The sequence below is a fragment of the Anabas testudineus genome, chromosome 13 (genome assembly GCF_900324465.2).
Source record: "Anabas testudineus chromosome 13, fAnaTes1.2, whole genome shotgun sequence".
NCBI classification, from domain to species: Eukaryota; Metazoa; Chordata; class Actinopteri; order Anabantiformes; family Anabantidae; genus Anabas; species Anabas testudineus.
This window is the reverse complement of record NC_046622.1, coordinates 623332-644431: the sequence shown is the minus strand read 5'-3', so window position 1 is coordinate 644431 and position 21100 is coordinate 623332. Positions and strand designations below refer to the sequence as shown.

The 21100-nt window shown below is 42.6% G+C and overlaps 2 protein-coding genes across 3 annotated transcripts; both read left to right on the top strand.

Annotated features, from left to right (window-relative positions):
* Positions 1–33: 33 nt before the first annotated feature.
* eif4h (eukaryotic translation initiation factor 4h) lies at positions 34–11058 on the top strand. 2 transcript variants are annotated; one of them, XM_026371937.1, is made up of 8 exons: positions 34–164; positions 2537–2724; positions 4447–4511; positions 6309–6405; positions 7185–7265; positions 7769–7915; positions 8110–8225; positions 10543–11058. In XM_026371937.1, the coding sequence occupies exons 1-8, from the start codon at positions 100–102 to the stop codon at positions 10546–10548; spliced, it is 765 nt and encodes a 254-aa protein (XP_026227722.1). In that variant the 5' UTR covers positions 34–99; the 3' UTR covers positions 10549–11058. The 2 variants fall into 2 exon arrangements, with proteins under 2 accessions (XP_026227722.1, XP_026227713.1); XM_026371928.1 differs by lacking the exon at positions 10543–11058 and having other exon boundaries at positions 8110–8249.
* Positions 11059–12895: 1837 nt separating this feature from the next.
* Positions 12896–20754, top strand: rffl (ring finger and FYVE-like domain containing E3 ubiquitin protein ligase). Its single transcript, XM_026377696.1, has 8 exons — positions 12896–13193; positions 14586–14767; positions 16911–17108; positions 17209–17454; positions 17672–17876; positions 18357–18380; positions 18763–18973; positions 19191–20754. Exons 2-7 carry the CDS (start codon positions 14588–14590, stop codon positions 18945–18947), a joined length of 1038 nt encoding a protein of 345 aa, XP_026233481.1. The 5' UTR covers positions 12896–13193; positions 14586–14587; the 3' UTR covers positions 18948–18973; positions 19191–20754.
* The last annotated feature ends 346 nt before the right edge of the window (positions 20755–21100 follow it).

Sequence of the window (21100 nt, the reverse complement as noted above, 5' to 3'; positions counted from 1 at the left end):
TTGTGAGTGTCGCTGTTCCCGGTCAGGCGCTGTGCGGGCAGCTAAACCCGCTCCGTGTGTGACGTGTAGGACCTCCTCCTCCGACACACAGCAGCAGTAATGGCGGACTACGACAGCTACGAAGAGCGGGACCGGGCCTACGGGAGCTTCGGCGGCGGAAGAGGGTGAGTTTCTGTTCCGCACTGCAACTCCACTGTGTACCTCAAAAACAAAACCCGACCGGACCGTCGCCGTGTTTTCCTCTGCTGTTCTTTCTCAGCCTGAGTGCAGGGCGGCTAGGCCCTGTAGCTCCTCCGGCGCTGTGCTTTCAGAGCGGGCCGGGCAGGGGTGAGGGACGGCCGTTTCGGATGGCTGGGAAACACCGCCGTCCTAGAGCTAACAGGCTAACTATTAGCCGGGGGCTAGCTGCGTACCGACAGTCAAACAGACGGACCCATGTGGCGGGGATCGTCCTGTAGCTCGGTAGCCAAAATAACCGTGAGAACTTCAGTGTCTCTAGCAATAAACCGGCCCCGGTGAGCGTCGGTACAGGAGGCCGCAGCAGGTGGAGGTGGTGGCGGAGCTGCAGCTGCAGGATGCCCGCATGGCTGCATCATGTGTCTGCAGCTGCAGATTCATCCACGTAGTAACCAGACATGAGGCTAGGTATCGATCAGGATTATTGGGACGGTATGATCTGTTTATCTGTGATCTGGTACTGGCTGTTTTCTGGTCCGTTATTCTCATGTTTGAGGATCAGTTTGATGAATGAAACAAACAGTGAAAACACGATTTTTGCCATTTTCCCATCATGTCTGCAGCTCTGGGCTTGTTTTTGTTTTCCTCAGGCTCCCAGCCCGTTTTTCCCTTTAACAGCAAAGTTTTCTCAAAGGATATGAAGCTCATCCGTTCACATTGGGCTCTGAAACAAGTCCCTATTTCTACTGTCCATTAATATACCTGTATTGATTATTCAGCAAAAGGTTTGATCTACAAATCAGTGAACGTGGTTTATCCATGGTGATGTCGTTAAAACCTGTAATTTAAAAACAGAAAACCTGAGTCACTGCAGAAACTGACATCAGAAAACAGGGTTTTACTGATCTAAAGTGATAAATTAGTTTCTGTTGATCAACTAACATCTCACTTAATTGAACTGTGAATCTCTTCTTTTAATATCACCAGTTTGTCTGCAGCTGTTCTGTTGAATTGAATTCAGAGTCAGTTTATTTCTTCAAAAACAGATGTTTTGGGGAAAGACTGAATAACAGCAGTCGGGTTCTGATACGAAACCTGACAGAGGTTTTATTTATTGTCCCGATGATACAGGCCGTGAACAGTCAGTTTGTAAAATCAGTTGTTCGTTTTCTAAAGTTAAAGTCTTAGTGTGAACTTCCCTTTTTGTGTTTTTCTTGGTCCAGCTGCAGTGGAGGGAAAGAAACAAAGAGGGAATTTGTACTAAAAGGATGCAAAAGAATTTTTTTCTTTCAACATATTTTAATGTAAATTTGCTCCATAACTCGACGCCAAGTTGTCGAAGCTCCGGAGACACTCGGCACAGGCAGAGAGATTCACTTCTGAAAGGTGTTGAGCGTCCATCTAACCAAACAGTGAGGATTTCTACAAGATTAGTTTAGTCGATTCTCAATTATTGTAGTTTCATAACGACTTCCTGAAGGGTTGTGGTGGACATGCAGAGTGAATCAGACTGATGATGGGCTTTAGTTTCATGTTGTGGCTTTAATGTGATTACGTGTATTTTTGTCCCCATCACTTAGGGAACCTTTCCTTTAATAAGAGGAGGGAAGATTCCATCAAGTAAACCGAGTTCACTGTTTAAACAACAGCCCAAAAACAGAGGAAATGTAAAAACATGAGACTCTGAAAACTGTAAAACGTTTTCAGCCATCATCACACCTTCATTCTGTCAGTAAACATGTGATTCGTGTGATAATCATTGAAATGAAATGACTCAGCCTGTTTTTATTGTTTAACATCACTCACCTCAGCAGCCTAAGGGCTGGTGTACTGGTTAATTGACGAGTCAATTAACCAGTAATTAACAGTTTTATTTCATTTATGAAGCACAGTGAAAAGATGCTGTTGTTTTAAACCGACTAAACAAGACATCTGAAGACATGTTAGATACAGACAGTTTTACAGCTTTTTATAGATTAAATGTCTAATTAACAAAAAAAAGTTCAACAGTTTGTAAAATCCTTATTCTCACTTTACAAAATCCAGCAGCAGTTGTTGTTTTGATATATTAATTAATAAATTAATAGTGTTGTCACCTGCATGGGTTGTTGTTCACAAATGAAAACAGAGAAACAATGGAAATATAAAAAGTACTGATGACGATACAGGAAGAACAACACTGAGAAATAAAAAACAAATCTGACAGGACATGACGTGAAACTCCACACAGGGGAGGCTACTATTATTTGACGCTGGGTAGTTGTAGAATTGATGGTTGAAGAAACACAATTTTAACAGTTCACCCAGACCAGCGTGACACTGATGCTCTTTGCCCCCCCTCACCCCCAAAAAACTTTAGGTCCCGTGGTGGTGGCGGCCCCGGAGGCCCCAGGAAGCAGAAGGAACTGCCGTCAGAGCCTCCGTTCACAGCGTACGTGGGAAACCTGCCGTTCAACACAGTGCAGGGAGATATCGACATCATCTTCAAAGAGCTCAACATCCGCAGCGTCCGATTGGTCAGAGACAAAGAGACAGACAAGTTCAAAGGTCAGACAATTGGGTTCTATTAAAATCCACCTTCAGGTTTAATTAGAGTCTAAACTCCAACAAGAACAGACTGAGGTTTACAGTCTGGACCAAACCACACAGGTGTCCTGTGTGGTTTGGTCCAGAGAGTGCTTCTCAGTTATCTTTGAGCTCCTTCACCACCAGGTGGAGTCAAACAGCTGCTGGATTTAATTGGCTCTAAAGAATCATTGGTGGAGTTTAACTCGCATTACTGTTACTCACATTACTCTGATTCAAGCTTCTTGTACTTGGAATGTCATTTTCTACTATCACTCCTGTTTTTAGTGTCAGGTGAAAAAACAGATAGGTGACAAATTAGAGGAAAAGCTGAATAAGGGAGTGAGGAAACAATAAATGCAGATGTGTTTCAGCAGAACTGTTATCACAGGAATGTCTGTGGGAGAGATGTAAGCAAATAGGCAGAACCTGTGTTCGACAGCACATTCTGTGAGTAATGTTTGTGCATTTGTCAGATATGTAAGGACAAACAGAACAGCAGCTTCCTCAGGTGACTGAGAATGTCAGTGCAGGACGTGATCAGACTGTTGATCACGTTATAGGAATAGAGATAATTTAGTGAAGCTGCACATTAAATGCCTCATTACAAAGATTGATGCACATCAGAGTTCAGCAGTGCAGCAATAGGCAGGCTGGTCTATGGAGGTGGTCTCAGGGATGTGGACAGGTGATTACATGAGATGAACTGTGATGAGAACTTCCTGAAGACTCTGAAGATCAACGCTGAGGTTCACTGAAGCTGTACTGACAACACGTGGTGACCAAACATCAGACCAGGACACTTTCAGTTGGCTTTTCATCTGTCACCTGTCGGTACCATTTCAAACCTCGATAGATACATGTTGTGGCACCTTTAATAGTGTTACTCACATTAGATTTTGCACAGAGGCCTGATGCAACTGATCTGGTTCCATTGTATTTTAGCTTGTATTAAACAGACGTCACATAAAGGAAAAGTATTAGTTTTTTCTCCTGACTGACTCCACCTTTACCAACTGCATCATTACTGATGATTACACATTAATGCATCAGCACTTGTCATCCAAGTTGTTTAATGAGTAGTTTTACTTTTGGTATTTTAAGTAGATTTTGACACCAGTGATTTTGTGCTTTGACATTTTGAATACTTGAGGTTTTACTCTTTCACTACAGGTGATTAAACCATCATCAGTGTCTCCACAAATCAGCTTTTTATTTGAAGCAGAGAAACCAAATGCACAAAGTATGAAGCTTCTCTTTTTATCAGTACTAAACAAAGAACAGTCACAGTGCAGTGGGACGTCTTTTTTTTTTTTTTTTTTTTTTTGCTTGTTGTCCTGCATGTCTGTTCCAGACTCGGCCTCATTTCTCTAAATCTCACGTTTCCAACAGCAGTGGGCTGTTATCTGCACAAGCGGACACAAGCACTGTTAAGTCACCGTGCCTCAGGCCGACTGCTCCTGCAGCCGACAATGAGCATTATTCTCACGATAATTGTTCCAGAAGCAGCAAAATGAAGACAGACACTGGGAAAGGAATTGTTTCTGTGAAGAGGTTTAATAATGGATCAGATGTGTCATTTGCAGGTACAGTGACTTTGTGAGAAAGTCGCTGCACAGTGAATGTTAATCAGAGGATGATAAGAGCTCTGTGCTGCTGCTGGTATTTAACATTTTGTCATGTTTGTTTTTCCTTGTCTTTCAGGGTTTTGTTATGTTGAATTTGAAGATTTGGAATCACTAAAAGAAGCTTTGACGTACGACGGTGCTGTGAGTGTCTCAGTCTAATGTTTTCGCATTTAATTTACAACAGAACAAGTGTAACTGCAACATGTTGCTGAATTATTTCACTGAAGAAATACAAAAGCCAAGTCCTGGTTGGCTTCAGCTTCAGTGCTTTGACTCGGCTAGAGTGTAAATGATATTTGGGTTTGGGACTGTTGGTTGGCAGGAAGAGGACATCTGAAGATGCAGTTTGTTTATTCCTATAGATGCAACTGAGGCATTTAAGGTGATGATTAACCACAGATTATGGAACTTTGAATTATGGAAGGTTATGTATGAAGGTGTGGTGCTGCAGTGGTTAGCATTGTTGCCTCCTCAAGGACCAGCACCCCCACAACCCTTCACAGGATACAGAGTTGAGGAAATGAAAAGATGGATTAAAATGATATAGGTACGTAGAAAGTACTCTTGGTATAATTACAAAAGTGAAGCTGAACCATTTTGATTTCCTGTTGGTAGTTTACTGCTTTTCTCACTGAGTGGTGGGAGTCCCAGGTATTTAACCTTTGTGTAGTAGGGATGTCACAAGAACCAATACATTGGTATCAAGTTCATTTGTGGCGGTGCTTGTTTACTCAAGATTTAAGATTTAAAAAACTTTATTAATCCCAGAGGGAAATTATTTTGCCTCATTACCATTGTTCTCAAAACAGACAGAAAGAAAAGGAACCACAACCAGGAAAGATCCAACACCGACATAAATACACATAACATCAATACAGAAAAACTCAATATATATACAGAATATGTAAAATAGATAAGTGAAATTGGGTCAAAATTTATAGATTCACAGCAAGTATATGACACTTTCACTTCCCCCACCCCTTACAGAGGGGGGGAGGAATTGTACAGATTGATTGCCACAGGTAGAAAGGACCTCCTGTGGTGCTCTGTGGAGCATTTAGTGTTAATAAGAGGAGTTTTGACAGCATCCTCCTCTCAGCTACAACATATAGAGGGTCCAGCTCCACCCCCAGATCAGAGCCAGCCCTCCTAATCAGTTTGTTTAGTCTGTTAGTCTGTGCCACCTTCATGTTGCGGCCACAGCATAGAAGATGACACTGGCCACCACAGACTCATAAAACATCCGCAGCATGATTCCCCCCTAAATTTCTCCAACTCTGAAATAATGATAATCTCCACAAACAAGGCTCCTGCCGGAGGAGACAAGGGAAGTCAGGATCAAACTCCTGCTTTGTATGTAGAGATTTTAGACTTTTGTAACCACAGGTATCCATCTCTCCTGGACCTTAAAGGTGTCAAACACTCGTCATAAATTAACAAACTATTAATTTCTGTTTGTCTGACAGGACCTTTGTCACGTTACTTAAACCAGGGGAAAGGCTCTTTGTGGAGGCAACAACGCAACTTTAGCTAAATATCTGCTTCATGCTTCCTGCAGAAGGTGAAACTAAACCTCTGTAACTACGTTATAGAAATCCTGTCAGTTTCTCTCCTTCCATGAGACTCAGATGATAAGTTATGACTGCTATGTTGCACTTAAGACAGTATGATGACACTTACATACAGAGCTGTGAGCTGCTTCCTTCGTTTGCAGCAGCCTCCTGTGTGCTGCTGGGTTGCAGCGCCCACTACAGTGTCCAAGAGTACCAACAATGAGCATAAACGCAGTGGTTGATGGAGACGGTGCACCATCACCTGCAGAGGAGCCTGCATGTGGTCCTCCGCCGGAAGCATGTTCGACCCTTAGCAATGAGTCATTCTGCAGCAGCTTCTGTATTCACCATCTTGTAAATCTAACCTGACCTCTGACCCCTGCAGTTGCTAGGGGACAGATCACTGAGGGTGGACATCGCAGAGGGACGAAGGCAAGAACGAGGAGGCGGCGGCTTCGGCTTCAGAAAAGATGACGGCAGAGGTATGAAAATGCCACTGGGTAGCAGGTTCGTCTCTAACTGCTAACTGCTGTTGTAGTTTTCCTGAGCTTCTGTTTCCTCTGCACAGCTGAAACTTCTCTGCTCAGTCTGCATCAAGCTTTTGAAACTGAACGTGTAGCTGCAGGTCTGAATCTGTCACAACAGCCCCACTGTTAGTTTGTTACAGTCTGATACTGAAACCCAACACACACCTGCCTACAGAAGAGCGGAGAACTCATTTTAAAGGAGATTTTGGAAACTGGAGTCATTTGACTCTGTTAAACGTTCAGTTCCAACACTTTGAGCTTTGTGTGTGTGGACTGATGACACGTTTTGACTGACTGGCTCAGGAGGACCATTGTTTGTCTTTCATACTTCATCTGTCCATCACTTCATCCTCATCTTCACTCCTCCCCCTGCTTGTCTTCGAACTGCTCCTCGCATAGATAGACAGGTAACAGGTAGGACATGGTCACCTGGTCTGGAAAGAACTTCATTCTTCAGTCGCTGCTAACATTTCCTCTCTGATTGGCTGATGACAACTAACAAGCTCCGCCTCTTCAGTGCTGTCCTTTGGGCTTCTTCCAGGAGGCACCACCTCCTCCTCCCCCTCTGTTTCTACTTTGTTTCCTTGTCTTCTCTCCTCTTCTCTCTGCTCCTCCCCTCTTCTCTTCCCTCTCCTTCTCTGTTCCTCCTGTCCGGCTCCTTTCCACCTCGGCTCCTCTTCCTTGTTTCTGCTCCTCCCTTCTTCTCTGTGTTAAACTCCCCCTGTCCTCTGCAGGACGAGGAGGTTCTCGAGGAGCTCCCAGAGGAGGAGGAGGACGTGACTCCCGTGAGGACTTCTACGACCAACAAGGAGGAGGTGCGGTCACAGAGTTCAGCAGCTCAGGTTGGACAGCAGCAGACCCCAGCCGACCAATCAGAGGGCAGGACGGTGCCCTAAATTCACACTAAAAAAACAGTTGTTATAACTAAGTAAAGAAATTAATCTATAACCAGCTTGACTGAGGTTAAGAACACATCTTTACCACCAAAGCTACAAAAATCCTCCAGAAGGATAAATCTTGTTATTTAGCGTATTCATCAGGATCTTTGGTTCTGTTACAGTTTTCAGGTTTGCTGCAGACTTTCAGTGACTTAGCGACTTTAAAACGACTGAACAGGGTGGACACAGGCAGTGTGGAGCCTCCTGTAGCTGCTGGACCATGCCGTTTTTTTTTGTTTTTTTTTTTGTCTTCATCGTGTCTTTCACCTTGACCGCCTCATGCTCGCCGCTCACCTGACAGGTTCCAGACGCTCACAGGCACCTGAGGGCGTCTGTCTGCCGACTCACCGGTCTGTCTGCCCTCCTGTCTGTCTCCGCAGGTTTTAGAGATGATGACTACATGGGGGGTCGGAGTCGAGGTGGTGGCAGTCGCCCCGGCGACAGAAGGGGGGGAGGTGGAGGAATGGGTCGCTTCAGAGATGGACCCCCCCGCGGAGGAACGACAGACTTCAGGGAACCGTCTGAAGGTGAAATCATGTATTATATCTATTGATTCAGTTTTTAAATTACTGAATTAGTTTTTGTGTCGGTCTTTAGACCACACTCTGTAATTAGGGATTTATCCGTTTGGGTTTTATTTAGCTTCTTGGTATTACGTTAATTAACATTAGCCGTTGGTGTGTGACCACCTCTCCTATCGACCGTCTCTTTGTGTTTCCAGAGGAGCGAGCACAGCGGCCTCGGCTGCAGCTCAAGCCTCGGACCGTCTCCGAGCCGCTCAACCAGGTCGCCAACCCAAACTCTGCCATCTTCGGTGGAGCCAAGCCGCGAGAGGAGGTGATCTCCAGGGAAAAACCATAAGACTGGCGGCCAGAAGGGCCGGAGGGGGGAGGGAGGGAGGGAGGGAGGGTGGGGAAGCGCGTGAACGAATAGAGAACTTTAACAAGGATTAACAAAACAACAGGAAGAAAGAAACGCTTAGGAAATGCACAGTTAGCTTTCCTTCCTGCCAGACAGACAGCATGTGAGCGGACACCGCCCTCCTCCTCCTGTTCTTCTTCTTCTCCTACTTCTTCTTCTTCTTCTCCTACTTCTTCTTCTTCTTCCTGTTTGAGTTCAGTTTGAGCAGAATATTTATTCTTAGTCGGAATAAAATTAAACACACTCTGACACTGATGAATAACAAACCTGTACACAACGAGCAGCTTGTGAATGCATGTCCAAACTATGGGGTTCTCTGCCCCGCCCCCTCACCTCCGCCTGTGCTTACTGTGATGTAATACCTGCTCCGCCCCGCCCCCCTCCTCCTCTGGGTCAAAGGTCACCTTTTACTCTTCAGCAGGAAGAAGCCCAGAGGTCACACCTGTAAAGTTGTTTTTTGTATTTTATAGTTGTTCACCTGCAGCCCCACCCCCTCACTCTAATTGGCTGAAACAAACTTTATTTTTTCCTTTGCTGTCGCTCGTTGCCTAGGTGACCCATCAGTCACATTTTTCAGCTTTTATCAAACTAACGTTTTCATATTTTCCTAAAAATCTTTCTCGGTGTTTGTTTTATTCTGCTTGTTGGACCAGGTGGGCGGGGTTTAACCTGCGTCAGGATAGACTCCCAGGTAGCCGCAACACCTGAAGGAAACGCTGTCATAAAATAAAAACAGCACTGACAACTGAAGCTTTAAAGTGATGATGGTCTGATTTCTGTTCCCGTGCACCGCTGCAAGGGTGACCTGCTCAGGTGACGTGTCTGTAGTCGACCAGTCACAGTGAAGAGCTCAGACACAGAGAAAGCAGCTGCTGTGTTTACTGTCTGCTGGATTTTCCTTCATTTGGCTGTAGCAGCTGTAATGCTGCGTTCAGGTCCTGTAAGGGAGAAAAGGGAAAAACAGTTTTATTAAAGTCAAACAATTCTAAAAGTGCAGGTCATGAAAACATTTTCTGTTGATCCACACTGAAAACCACCTGAACTGGATTCAACTGGAAACACAGGGAAAAAAAACTCTTTCATTTTATTGCAAATTTAATTTCTTTTTCTTCCTGGTATTTATTTATTTTTGTCTTTGGTTGTGAACGCCCTTAAAACCAGATGACGGTTTGTTTCTTTCTTCCCTCTGTTCAGTGTTTTAGATGTTTTAACCTGTTAAATCCAAGCGCCCCCCAGTATCAGGGGCAGCTGCACTTCCGGGCAACAAAGACCATTTTTGTCTACTAAACATGCAGTAACTTAGACATGTTGCATACCCCTGTAGAGCTAAGAAGCCCAATTATAACCACAAAACAAAAATTTCTACCTTAAAAAATTCCAACACTAAGCAAATAAATTGGTAAGTGACAAAAACACGCTAGTACGACCTGCCAAATGCAAAATGGGACTAACGATTAGTCCAAGCTACTGGTACAAACACATATCATTCGAAAGCTGGGGCTTTTAAATGGACTTTGTTGGGGGGGGTGAACCCATTTGGCTTTCCGTAGTTCGTTCTACGTTCGTGGAAGGAGAGTGGCTGGAAATTTTAGAAAGACTTTAATTAACTTGCGTTTTGGATTTTATCTTTAAACCATCAGCTTTCGACTGTGGTTCTGGTTTGGGAGGAATGTGTGTATGTTGATTTTGTGCATATCTTCACCAAACTACAACCACAGCAACCAAGTTGACATTTAATAGTTTTGTTTAATGTTTTGTGACCATTTTTGTTTTTTCTCCTTTCAGTCTGTTTCAGTTATTTCTGTTTATCTCTTTTCTTTTTTCACAGTTTTACTAACAGTACTAAAAGTACTTTTAAAGAAATGTGCTGGATTCGCAGAGGAAAGAATAAGATGTAGGAATTCAGCAGTGAAACTAAAATGTAGAAAAGAGTTTTGTCTCTGTAATTGTTAATTTTCTCTTCGTTTCCATCTTTAAGTTCTCAGTTTGTAGTCGTCTCCTTTATGTTCTTCCATCCTTTTTATCCAGTGGCAGCATTTATGTGACTGAACGTAGAATAAAGATTTATAGATGGAAGAAGAGTCGGGTAAAAGGAAAGAGGGAAACTCTTTAAAAGAACGGAAAAATGTTTTCCTCCCTAATTTCATTTTTTCCCTTTGCTTTTTGCTCCCATTTTCCTCCACCTTTCTGTTTTTGACCTCTTCCCTCTTCTTCCATCTGTCTTTGATTACAGCACTGATTCGTTTAAACCTGCAGCCACAGACTCCCGACCAGACGGTGGCGCTAACGCGACGTGTCACCGACAGAAAACGAAGACATTTAAAGGTTTTTGTGCCCATTTGTTATTTCAGTGTGGATCATGTGGACGCTGACTCCCAGCACGAAAATGTTGTAAAATTGATGAATAGTTTTGAGCAACAAAATGATTCATTATTTGAATGAAGTTTGGTTTGTAGTTAAAGCTGTAATTTGTGCATTCCTTCACTTTCATCTTTAACCTATAGGAAAAACTCAGAACTGAATGTGGACAGTAAACCTGGTTTCAGGTCTTTGTGTGGATCAGGAGAACAGGACTTAAACCTTCATCTGATGTTTTCAGTCTGCGTCGCTTTGAGAACGTTTTCTGACAAACACTTTTCTTTGTTTTCCTGTAATGGAGGAACTTTTTCTTACTGTACTATAGAAACAGCTGTTTTAACTTTTTGTTTTCCCCCTTCACTGTTTATGGCAATAAAACTGTATCATCGAACGTCGGCCAGAATGTGTTTCATTTCAGGGCCGTGGGGCCACGTCTTCATTCTGATTTAAATTTATTCTTCTTCCAGATGAAACAAAATAAAGGATGTTTGTCTCTACCGACGAACGGCGGTTATCTTTCATATCGATCTGGTTCATGGCTTCTTCTTATTTAACATTTATATAAATTCAGTTCTGTACAAGCTACAAACAAGTAATGATGTCAGCAGTTTCAGCATGTTTAGTCATTGGTTGTGTTTTTTACAGTTTAAAACTACAAATAGGAAACGTTTTCACGTTGGATCAGATTATGTGAATCTGCAACTTGGACTTCACAGATAAAAAGTGAAACAGCGACTTTACAAAGTTCCTTCCCAACAAGTTCACTCACTTTTTTGATTGAGTTCAGTTTAGTGAAACGTACTGAAGAATATTACTTAATTAAATTTTATTTTAATGTAATTAAACTTTCTATTGAAACATGAAGATGACAGATGTGCTGACATTGATCTGCTGATTATTTCCAGTGAGAGGCTGTTTAATAAATAACAGTTTGGATGATGCAGTAAATAATAATAATAATAATAAACTAATGATGGGAAGAACGTGTTCGGTCCTCATCAGAGGAACTGTTCCCCTGAGGGGTGTGTGAGAGTGTGTATGTGTGTGTGAGAGTGTGTGTCTGTGTGTGAGTCTGTGTGTGTGTGTGTGTCTGTGTGTGTGTCTGTGTGTGAGTGTATGTGTGTGTGAGAGTGTGTGTCTGTGTGTGTGTGTGTGTGTGTCTGTGTGTGAGTGAGTGTGTGTCTGTGTGTGAGTGTGTGTGTGTGTGTCTGTGTGTGAGTGTATGTGTGTGTGAGAGTGTGTGTCTGTGTGTGAGTGTGTGTGTCTGTGTGTGTGTGTCTGTGTGTGAGTGTGTCTGTGTGTGTCTGTGTCTGTCTGTGTGTGTGTGTCTGTGTGTGAGTGAGTGTGTGTGTGTCTGTGTGTGTGTGTGTGTGTGTGTGTCTGTCTGTGTGTGAGTGTGTGTCTGTGTGTGTGTGTGTCTGTGTGTGTCTGTGTGTGAGTGTGTCTGTGTGAGTGTGAGTGTGTGTCTGTGTGTGTGTGTGTGTGTGTGTGTCTGTGTGTGAGTGTGTGTCTGTGTGTGAGTGTGTCTGTGTGTGAGTGAGTGTGTGTCTGTGTGTGAGTGTGTGTGTCTGTGTGTGAGTGTGTGTGTGTGTCTGTGTGTGAGTGTGTGTGTGTGTGAGAGTGTGTGTCTGTGTGTGAGTGTGTGTGTCTGTGTGTGTGTGTCTGTGTGTGAGTGAGTGTGTGAGTGTGTGTCTGTGTGTTTGTGTGTGTCTGTGTGTGAGTGTGTCTGTGTGAGTGTGAGTGTGTGTCTGTGTGTGTGTGTGTGTGTGTGTGTCTGTGTGTGAGTGTGTGTCTGTGTGTCTGTGTGAGTGTGAGTGTGTGTCTGTGTGTGTGTGTCTGTGTGTGTCTGTGTGTGTGTGTGTGTCTGTGTGTGTGTGTGTGTGTGTGTGTGTGAGTGTGTGTGTGTGTGTCTGTGTGTGAGTGTGTGTGTGTCTGTGTGTGTGTGTGTGTCTGTGTCTGTCTGTGTGTGTGTGTGTGTGTGTGTGTGTGTGTGTGTGTGTGTGTGTGTGAGAGTGTGTGAGAGTGTGTATGTGTGTCTGTGTCTGTGTGTGTGTGTGTGTCTGTGTCTGTCTGTGTGTGTGTGTCTGTGTGTGTGTGTGTGTGTGTGTGTGTGTGTCTGTGTCTGTGTGTGTGTGTGTGTGTGTGTGTGTGTGTGTGTGTGTGTGTGTGTGTGTCTGTGTGTGTGTGTGTGTCTGTGTGTGTGTGTCTGTGTCTGTGTGTGTTTGTATGTGAGTGTGTGTGTGTGTGTGTCTGTGTGTGTGAGTGTGAGATACCAGTGAGTGTCCTCACAGCTATAGGAACACCAACAGCTGAGCTCTTCCTGGTTCTGGTCGCTGCTCTCCGGTTTCGGTCCGACTCGTTTCTCGGTTTTATTTCTTCACTTCTACTTTCAGCAGCACACTGACGACTCGTCAGGATGTTAAACCTCCAGCTGGGCCTTTAAACCACTAGTTGGTGTTTGTTAACTAGCAGCGCCTCCGTGGTTAGTTAGCTGCCTGCTAGCTGCAGCAGCTCGGTAACCAACAGGTAAGTTAGCTAACACGGCTCCTACTGATGACAACTAGTCATTAGTTAAACTGCTAACTTAGCTAGTTTAACCACCAACTAGCTGTTGCTGCTGTTGTAGTCTTCGTTGACGTGTGTCCGCTTCACTCTTCGGTTTAAATAAACTTTACTAACTAGCTTAATGTTAGCCTAGCCGGTATCCTGCTAGCAGTCCAGGATACTTTCCATACTCACAAGCCAGACTCCGTTGACATATGATTGAATTTAAGAGATTCTAGCTCAGCGATAAACAGCTATTTCTCCCAAAACATAACTAAAGGCTTTATTCGTATTATTTAGAGATTCTTTACAGTTTCGGCGCGTACTTAACACAAAATGAGTCTTATTTTACCTACAACTAAAGCCGACTAAAGTTGTGAAAGTGTCTGGGTCGAAACAAACAAACGCAGTTCTGACCCACTAACGTTATATCGCGTATTTAAACATGACGACGTGTTAAATAAGTTATTATTTATCTTAAAAACATAACAAAGACCCAAAGATAATCTCATACTTTTATGTTAAAGTTTGTTTTGGGGGTAATTATAGTAACAAATGTCAGATGACAAGGCAGAAACACTGAAAAGCTACGTTTTCCTGTGTAGTTTGGTTCTGTATAAATCCAAGTATAAGAGGTATATTCAGGATTTAGTAACGTTACCAGAGTATAAAAATAAGAGCTCCATAGTAAAGAGTAATCTGAGATCCACATTCAGTGTTGATAGTTCCAGAACAGTTCCTTGGTGTCGACGGGGAACTCCGTTAACATTTAGCCGGTTTTAACGGAGCCGGACTCACGGTAAACGGAGGCCGATTGCTAAAACATATCTGAACATTTTGTACGACTGAACAAGAGACACTCGACCATTCGGCAAATATTTAACAAAAAACGACAAGTGTTGTAAAGTTAACTAGATGTGTGTAGCTATGTTTCCTGTCGTGACCAAACCAGAGTGTGTGCGTGTGTCCACGCATGTTCTGTGTGATGCGTTTAATCAGAGTCCTGCTTGTGGACAGTAATGCCGAACTCATGAGAAGACATCAGACAGATGGAAACGTTTACTTAGAAATACTTCTGGTGGTAGCTCAGTTACACAAACAAGGTTATATTTATTATGTAGTTTGGTGCACAACCATCTTTGTACAAAATGAAAGTGATGGAAGTATTTAGATCATTTCAGTGTGTGTACTAGCGTCATAGTGTAAATACTTCATTAATTTTACTGTGGTATTCCCAAATAATACTAGTCTAGTTTGTTTACAAGTTTTAATATCCAGCAGTTGATTTAATTAGGGTTCAACTGTACTCAATAATACATGAAACTCTAATTTATACCCAACACTTGTTACAGTGTATTTCTGTGTATTTCCCAGGTATGTTTGCATCCTGCTGTAACTGGCTGTGTATGGACTCGACTAATGTTGAACTGTCTGATGGAAATGAGAGACGTAATCAGTCCTACACTAACTCAGCCTTCAGCAGTCAGCCTTCTCCTCCTCCACCTGAACACACCTGTAAGGCATGTGGAGGGCACTTCGACACAACTGCCAGAAAGGTACAGTTCCCTCTACTCAAAACATATACTTGACACAAAAAGGACGTTTATTGTTTCAGCTAGTAGTAGTAGTAGCAGCTTCTGCTTGGTCAGTGCATTTTTTTACATTACAGCCATCTTAGCTGGTGGGACAAAAATTTAACTTCACAATTAAGGGACTTTAAAATATTACATGCTCCATAAGGGAGTGGCCTGGAAGAAGAAACTGCAGCATCCTGGATTTGGGTCTGGCTGGGCACCTTGGCTATATGTCACTCCCCCTCTCTTATGTTTCCTGTTCACTCCTTCACTAGAGTTTCTCAAATAATGACACAGAATGCCCAAAAAACAAACCTTTATAAAACTAAAATATTTCATGCTAAATTTTAAAACAATCAAATCTCGATCTGAAACAAATCAATGAGGAAAAGGAGTCTTTCACAAGAAGTCTGGTTGCTTCATCTTCCACAAGCTGCAAACAAGCAACAGATTTAACGCTAACATGCACATATACGTGTTAACACAGATATAAGGAAGAGCACAGAGCAAATTAGTTTAATAAAATACTATTTGAATTAATGCCCTGAATACCTCACTTCTGACAGCCTAACTGTAGACCTGTTCTAACCGTGCAGTTTTGTGATTCGAAACATCTGCTTTATTGATGTGCAGTACACAATCACACTGTGCTGTGAGATGTTGTTGTCCTGTTCCTGCTTCACATCAACGTGCGGAACTGGTGAAAATCCAAAATGAAATAACTAATAGAACCAACATTGTTCAAGTAGTTAAGCAAGACCTCTTACCTTATTGTTCATGTTCAAATGCCCATTCAGCTGCTATGATCCAGTCAACTTCTGTATTCTAATCTGTTTGTTTTTTTAAATCTATAGATATGTTTCATTTTCATAAATACACATCATTAATGATATATCTTCTTCAGTACATTCAGTATGAAATTCACTCTGACAGTCGTTAACAGTAGTTGAATCACTTTATTAAAGGTACTTTCTTAATTAAAGCACATTTAGAGCATATTATTTCAACTTATCTAAAGAAATTGAAGAGGTACTTCTACTTTTTGGAAAATACTTGGACTTTTACATGGTTATTGATTTGGCATCCACTTGAATTTGGATCAGAAAAGTTTTAGGAGCAGATCATGATCAACTGTTATATTTCAATTGAAGGTGTTTTTTTGTCACGACCAGCCCTGCAGCAGCTCTCTTAACTTTAGCCAGGTCAGTAGTGGTCTGAGAAGAAGACTGTTTGCCCGACTCACTGACCTTGTCCTTGTTTGGTTCTGACCCCCTCTGAGATCCCCCTCTGCCCCTTCTCATCCCGAACCCTTACAAACTGTAATTGACGTCACATCATCAGTGTGTTTATGTTTTCACTGTTCTGGAGTTTCCCTGCTGTTCTATCTGACAATGAAACAGTTTGAGTTGTGGAAATGTGGGTCAATACCAGTGTTTTGTAAATGTTCAGATGCAATCGTCTTAAAGAAGTTGTGAGAAAGTCTCCGAGTCCTTTGTAAACTTGCAGTTCCAGTGTCACCTTATGGACTTAATCCAAGAGGTCTGGGTCTGTACGCTGACTTTTGTCTTTGGTGAACGGTTTGAACTGTGTGTTAAGCCTACTTTAACAGAGGAAAAAAAAAAAACACCAATCACAATAAAGTTATGTTAAAGGGAACCAGGAAAGTCCAACTTTCAGATGTCTCTCAGTCACTTGAATAACATTAATAATGTCCTTATTTGTGTTAGAAGTGTCTTGTCAGCACTTTTGAATGGCTTTTATGATAGAGGTCTGTGGCAGTAAAAGCTGTGACTCTAATCTGATCTCTTTATTCGTCTATTTCAACCTGCTCTAATTCTTCGTGACCTGTGGGTCGTGCTCACTCTTCTTCTCTGTTTGCTAATCCAACATGTGGTTTGTGGATCAAATAGGCCCTTTAAAAATAATCCAGATTTTTACTTGAGTCTGAATTGGTTTTCAGATGACGGGTTGAAAAATAGCCAACACACATGATATGGGTTTAACTACTGTTTATTATTTGAAAATAACGGGTTCTAGGCTCTGAGACTTGTTAGATTTACTTTGAACAGGTGAGTCCAGCTGCTCTGCTGTCTGAACATGTCGGTAATCTGTCCCTCTCTCTCAGCACGTGTGTGTGGACTGTAAGAAGAACTACTGTAGCCGTTGCTCTGCCCATCAGGAGCCTCGTCCCCGCCTCTGTCACACCTGTCAGCGTTTCTATGGCAACCTGCTGGAGCGGGCGGAGCTTATGAAGCTGAAGGTGAAGGAGCTCAGGGACTACCTGCACCTACATGAGGTCTCCACACACCTGTGCAGAGAAAAGGTGAGGTTGTTCAGTAGCTCAGTCTGGGGAAAATAGTCTTGGGCAACAAACACACCTGAGGCGCCCCCACCTCCCAGTAAAAACAGTTTTCTGTTCTTAGGAGGAGCTGGTGGAGCTGGTCCTGGGACACCAGTCTTCACCATCCAGCGGCAGCACACCTGATACTCCAACACCTGAACCCCCATCTGTGACCTCTGACCTGCCTGACCTCACTTCTCACATAACCCCTGACCACACCACACCCACCCCGATCCTGGACCCTGACCCTGCTTCTGCACAGCCCGAAGCCCAAGCGCCTCCAACAGAGACCACCTCCACTGAGCCAGACCTTCAGGATGAAGACCCGGTAAAATCAGAACAGGAGTTTACGCTGTAGTTTTACCTTTGGAGTGGTGGAAACCAGTCCGGACGAGGTTTTATATCCCAGCAGTCAGAAGAGGCGGTGTTTTCGTTTTCATTTTGTTGTTGGGTCAGGTTCTTATGTTTGAGTCTGTGGTTTTTGTTTTACTTTTGTTTTTTTGTTTGTCTTGTGACTGACTCAGTGTCTTGTTTGTTTGGTTCAGACTTGGGACCCTGAGGAGGTCCCGGTTTCGGGTCGCAGGGCTTCTCTGTCTGACCTGAGCTGTCTGGACGATATTGAGGAACTCAGCGTGCGACAGCTGAAGGAAATCCTCGCCAGGAACTTTGTCAACTACAAAGGCTGCTGTGAGAAGTGGGAGCTCATGGAGAGAGTGACCCGGCTGTATCAGGACCAGCAGAACCTACTCGGTGAGTCAGCTGATCAAAAATTGAGCAGAAGAAAATAAAAAGGCGGGGGGGGGGGCACAGCACAGCAAAAGGAATTTTTGTTAATGTATCATTACAAAGTGTGAGAATCAGGCTGAATGTTCAGAATACAGATAGCTCCACCTACAGGACACCACATGACATGAACTACAGCTCATTTGGTTCATGAAGGGACCACATGTAAAGTGCATGTTATACATTTTTTTAAGCTGTAAAAAGAATTACAGTGGTTATGACTGGTAAAGCCCCCTCTTTCTGCCCACACCACTGCTGACGCTGTCTTCAGACCAGAGGAGAGTGGTCCATCATTTTCCAGCTTTAACTCCTACGTGTGAATATTTGAGCAGCAGCAGAAACAGTTGTGTTCCTGTGGAGAATCCAAGTTGTAGCTGATGTTCTGCTCTGTCATTTTTAAAGAAGTTGATGCAGATAAAAACAGACATTATGTTTTCTATCTTTCAGCTGCCAACTCTGTGAACGCTGCAGGTGAGATCATTCAATTTTGAGAAGTTACTTTTATATTTTTCTGTTTACTGAAAGATAAATGTCTGCAGCTTCAGTATTTTAATGATGGTTTGATTTTGAGTGAAGGATGTCAGAATTTATCTTGACTGTGAGTATCTGTTGGATTTCTCAGAATATGTTTTTGATGTGGACTGATGTATGTTGAAAAATGTCACTGTGGACTGTGAGATACCAACATGGTTCTCTTCTGATATTTTATACACTAAATTATTTAGAAAGAAAGTAAATGACAGAAGTATTTAGGTCTTTGATGTCATTTGTTGTATTTCCTTAATCCTGTGAGCAGTATATTGTTGTATAATGTGTAATATAATTGCTCAGCGTGCTCTTTATCCTCCTCTAGAGTCCGGCGGTGGTGGTCCAGGTCTGGAGGAGAACCTCTGTAAGATCTGTATGGACTCTCCAATCGACTGCGTCTTGCTGGAGTGTGGTCACATGGTCACCTGCACCAAATGTGGTAAAAGGATGAGCGAGTGTCCCATTTGTCGCCAGTACGTCATTCGAGCCGTCCACGTCTTCAGGTCTTGAGTACACAAACTCATACCTGAATCCAGGTACACCAGAGCCAGACAAAACCTCCTAGAACCATTTTAAGGGGCAACTATCAGGTTTTACTTTGCCTCTAATCAATGTTTTCCTGGTCACAACCTGCTTTCAGATTTTCTCACTGGAGAATAAAGTCAAATGTTTTGTCGCAGTGCTCAGTTTTTAATGCCGCTCAAAAGATTGTTTGTTTTTGTGTCACTCACCTTCTTCTTCTTGTCTCTGTAGGATTGAACATCTTCAAAGCAATATACTGCAAAAACAAAATCTCCCCAACAGACTTTCTACAGGGGCTCAATGCTTTTATTTAGTTTACTTGATTTTTCTAGTGTAAATATGACATGCTGTACGACCGTATTACAGAGTGAGAAGTGACCTTATCTGACCTTCAGACTGCAGAACTACTGTTTGGACACTAACTGTGAATGTACATGCTGACTGTAGAGCTTCACCGGAGGAACATGTCTGATTTATGAACTTCAAGCCCTCAACTCATCGTTTCAGAATCCTCTGTGCCTTCACCAGCGTCTCACTAACGCCATTTTTCCTGAAAACCAACACTCCTGCTCGGCGTGAATGGTGTTCTGAAGGTAACGACAGTGAAACCTGGAGCCTTTTAAAGAGCCACAGAATCAGAGCTTCACCAAAAAATAAATGGGGTCCATTCACAGCTGCACAATCTCAGGTCATCACATTGCCTTTAACTTAGTGAAAATTATAAAATTATATTATTGTTGAGCGTGTGGGTTTACTCTGTAGTGATTTTCTTCAGCAGGATCAAATCAGTGAACTTGAATGTGGGTCTGTGGGAGACACGGGCCTCTGAGGTAAACCTCAACATCATTATTCTTTTCTTACTGTTGATGTATTGATTTCAGTAGTAAAATTCAAATTGGCAACTAAAAGTGCTTCAGGTCAGTCAGAGCAGACGGTGACAGTGAGGAGCGGTATCCTGTTGATGCTGCACCTGTCAATCAAATGTCAAAGAGGTCATAATTTGTCTGCTTTCCCTGCCCTTCAGTGATTAATATCTGGTAACGTAAACGTCACTCAACACACTGTTGTCCCAGCGTGTGAACGCTGTCCCGCATGTTGAAATCACTGATGTACACAGCGGTTTTGTGTCCAGAGATGACAGTGCACAGGGATGTAAACGGCAGTTGACAGGGTCATCATGCTGTGTGCATGGAGCAGCGTTCAAAGACAGAGTGGAGTTCATAAACAAAACCAGATGAAATCCAGTAACACTGGGACTGCAGAAAAAGAAGATGAATCATGACCTCTTTGGCTTCGATAGAATCACACCTCTACCCTCACATGTGCAGATGAACGTGTTCATTCTGTTTGATAGATCTGATGCTGCTCTTTTCCCTTCAGATCTTTAATGTCAGGAACTGAGAAACGCTTCTAATGCCCCCTTAAAATGGAGCTGACTTTAAAAAAACATTTAAAACCCTAGAGTTACTGTAGTAAGAAACAGATCGGTGTGTTTGCAATTTGTAGCTCTTACATTACAATATTTTATACACAATACATATTTTTTTTATTATGGACAACATTACCAAACATCAGTCTCCTCTTTTTCTAACCATTAAAAACAAAGTAGTTTATTTTTACATAGTCTGAAATTTCTGCACACATTTACAGTTTGACCAGTTCAACCAAAGATTGTTTCTACTTAGATTGTTTTATTTGGCTTCAAGATCTGAAATTAGGTCTTGAATGAAAAAGGGAACATTCCAAAAAAACAAACGTGCTTTGCAGAAATCTTGTTTTTGCAAAAAAAAAAAAATTTAATCGTAACAAGCTTTATCCTGGAATTAATATTGCAGTGTGGTGCTTATTAGAAAACAGACAGCAGAAAATGTAATGTAACTCCTGGTTTCAGCCCTATTTGGACCTCTGCACTGGACATTTACTTTTCTTCCACTGGCTGTGGAAAATAAATGTTGGACTGTAGCAGATTTAATGTAAACAACAGAGACCCCAGGACCATTCCCTGAGAGATTCCACATACAAAGAACAAGATGACTGAAGAGCCTTTACCAGCAGACTCTGTGTTGTTGAACATTTGCCTCATCAGTTCTTTGTTCTGATTCTGACTTTGTGTCTTATGACTAATTGCACTAACCTGTCAA

Bases quoted from the DNA above. Each gene is read 5' to 3' on its own strand.
- eif4h (XM_026371928.1), top strand. From the start codon at position 100: ATGGCGGACTACGACAGCTACGAAGAGCGGGACCGGGCCTACGGGAGC. The intron at 4,512-6,308 runs GTGAGTGTCTCA...TGACCCCTGCAG, and splicing joins CTTTGACGTACGACGGTGCT to TTGCTAGGGGACAGATCACT. The intron at 7,266-7,768 runs GTGCGGTCACAG...CTGTCTCCGCAG, and splicing joins CTACGACCAACAAGGAGGAG to GTTTTAGAGATGATGACTAC.
- rffl (XM_026377696.1), top strand. From the start codon at position 14,588: ATGTTTGCATCCTGCTGTAACTGGCTGTGTATGGACTCGACTAATGTT. The intron at 17,877-18,356 runs GTGAGTCAGCTG...TCTATCTTTCAG, and splicing joins GGACCAGCAGAACCTACTCG to CTGCCAACTCTGTGAACGCT. The intron at 18,381-18,762 runs GTGAGATCATTC...ATCCTCCTCTAG, and splicing joins CAACTCTGTGAACGCTGCAG to AGTCCGGCGGTGGTGGTCCA.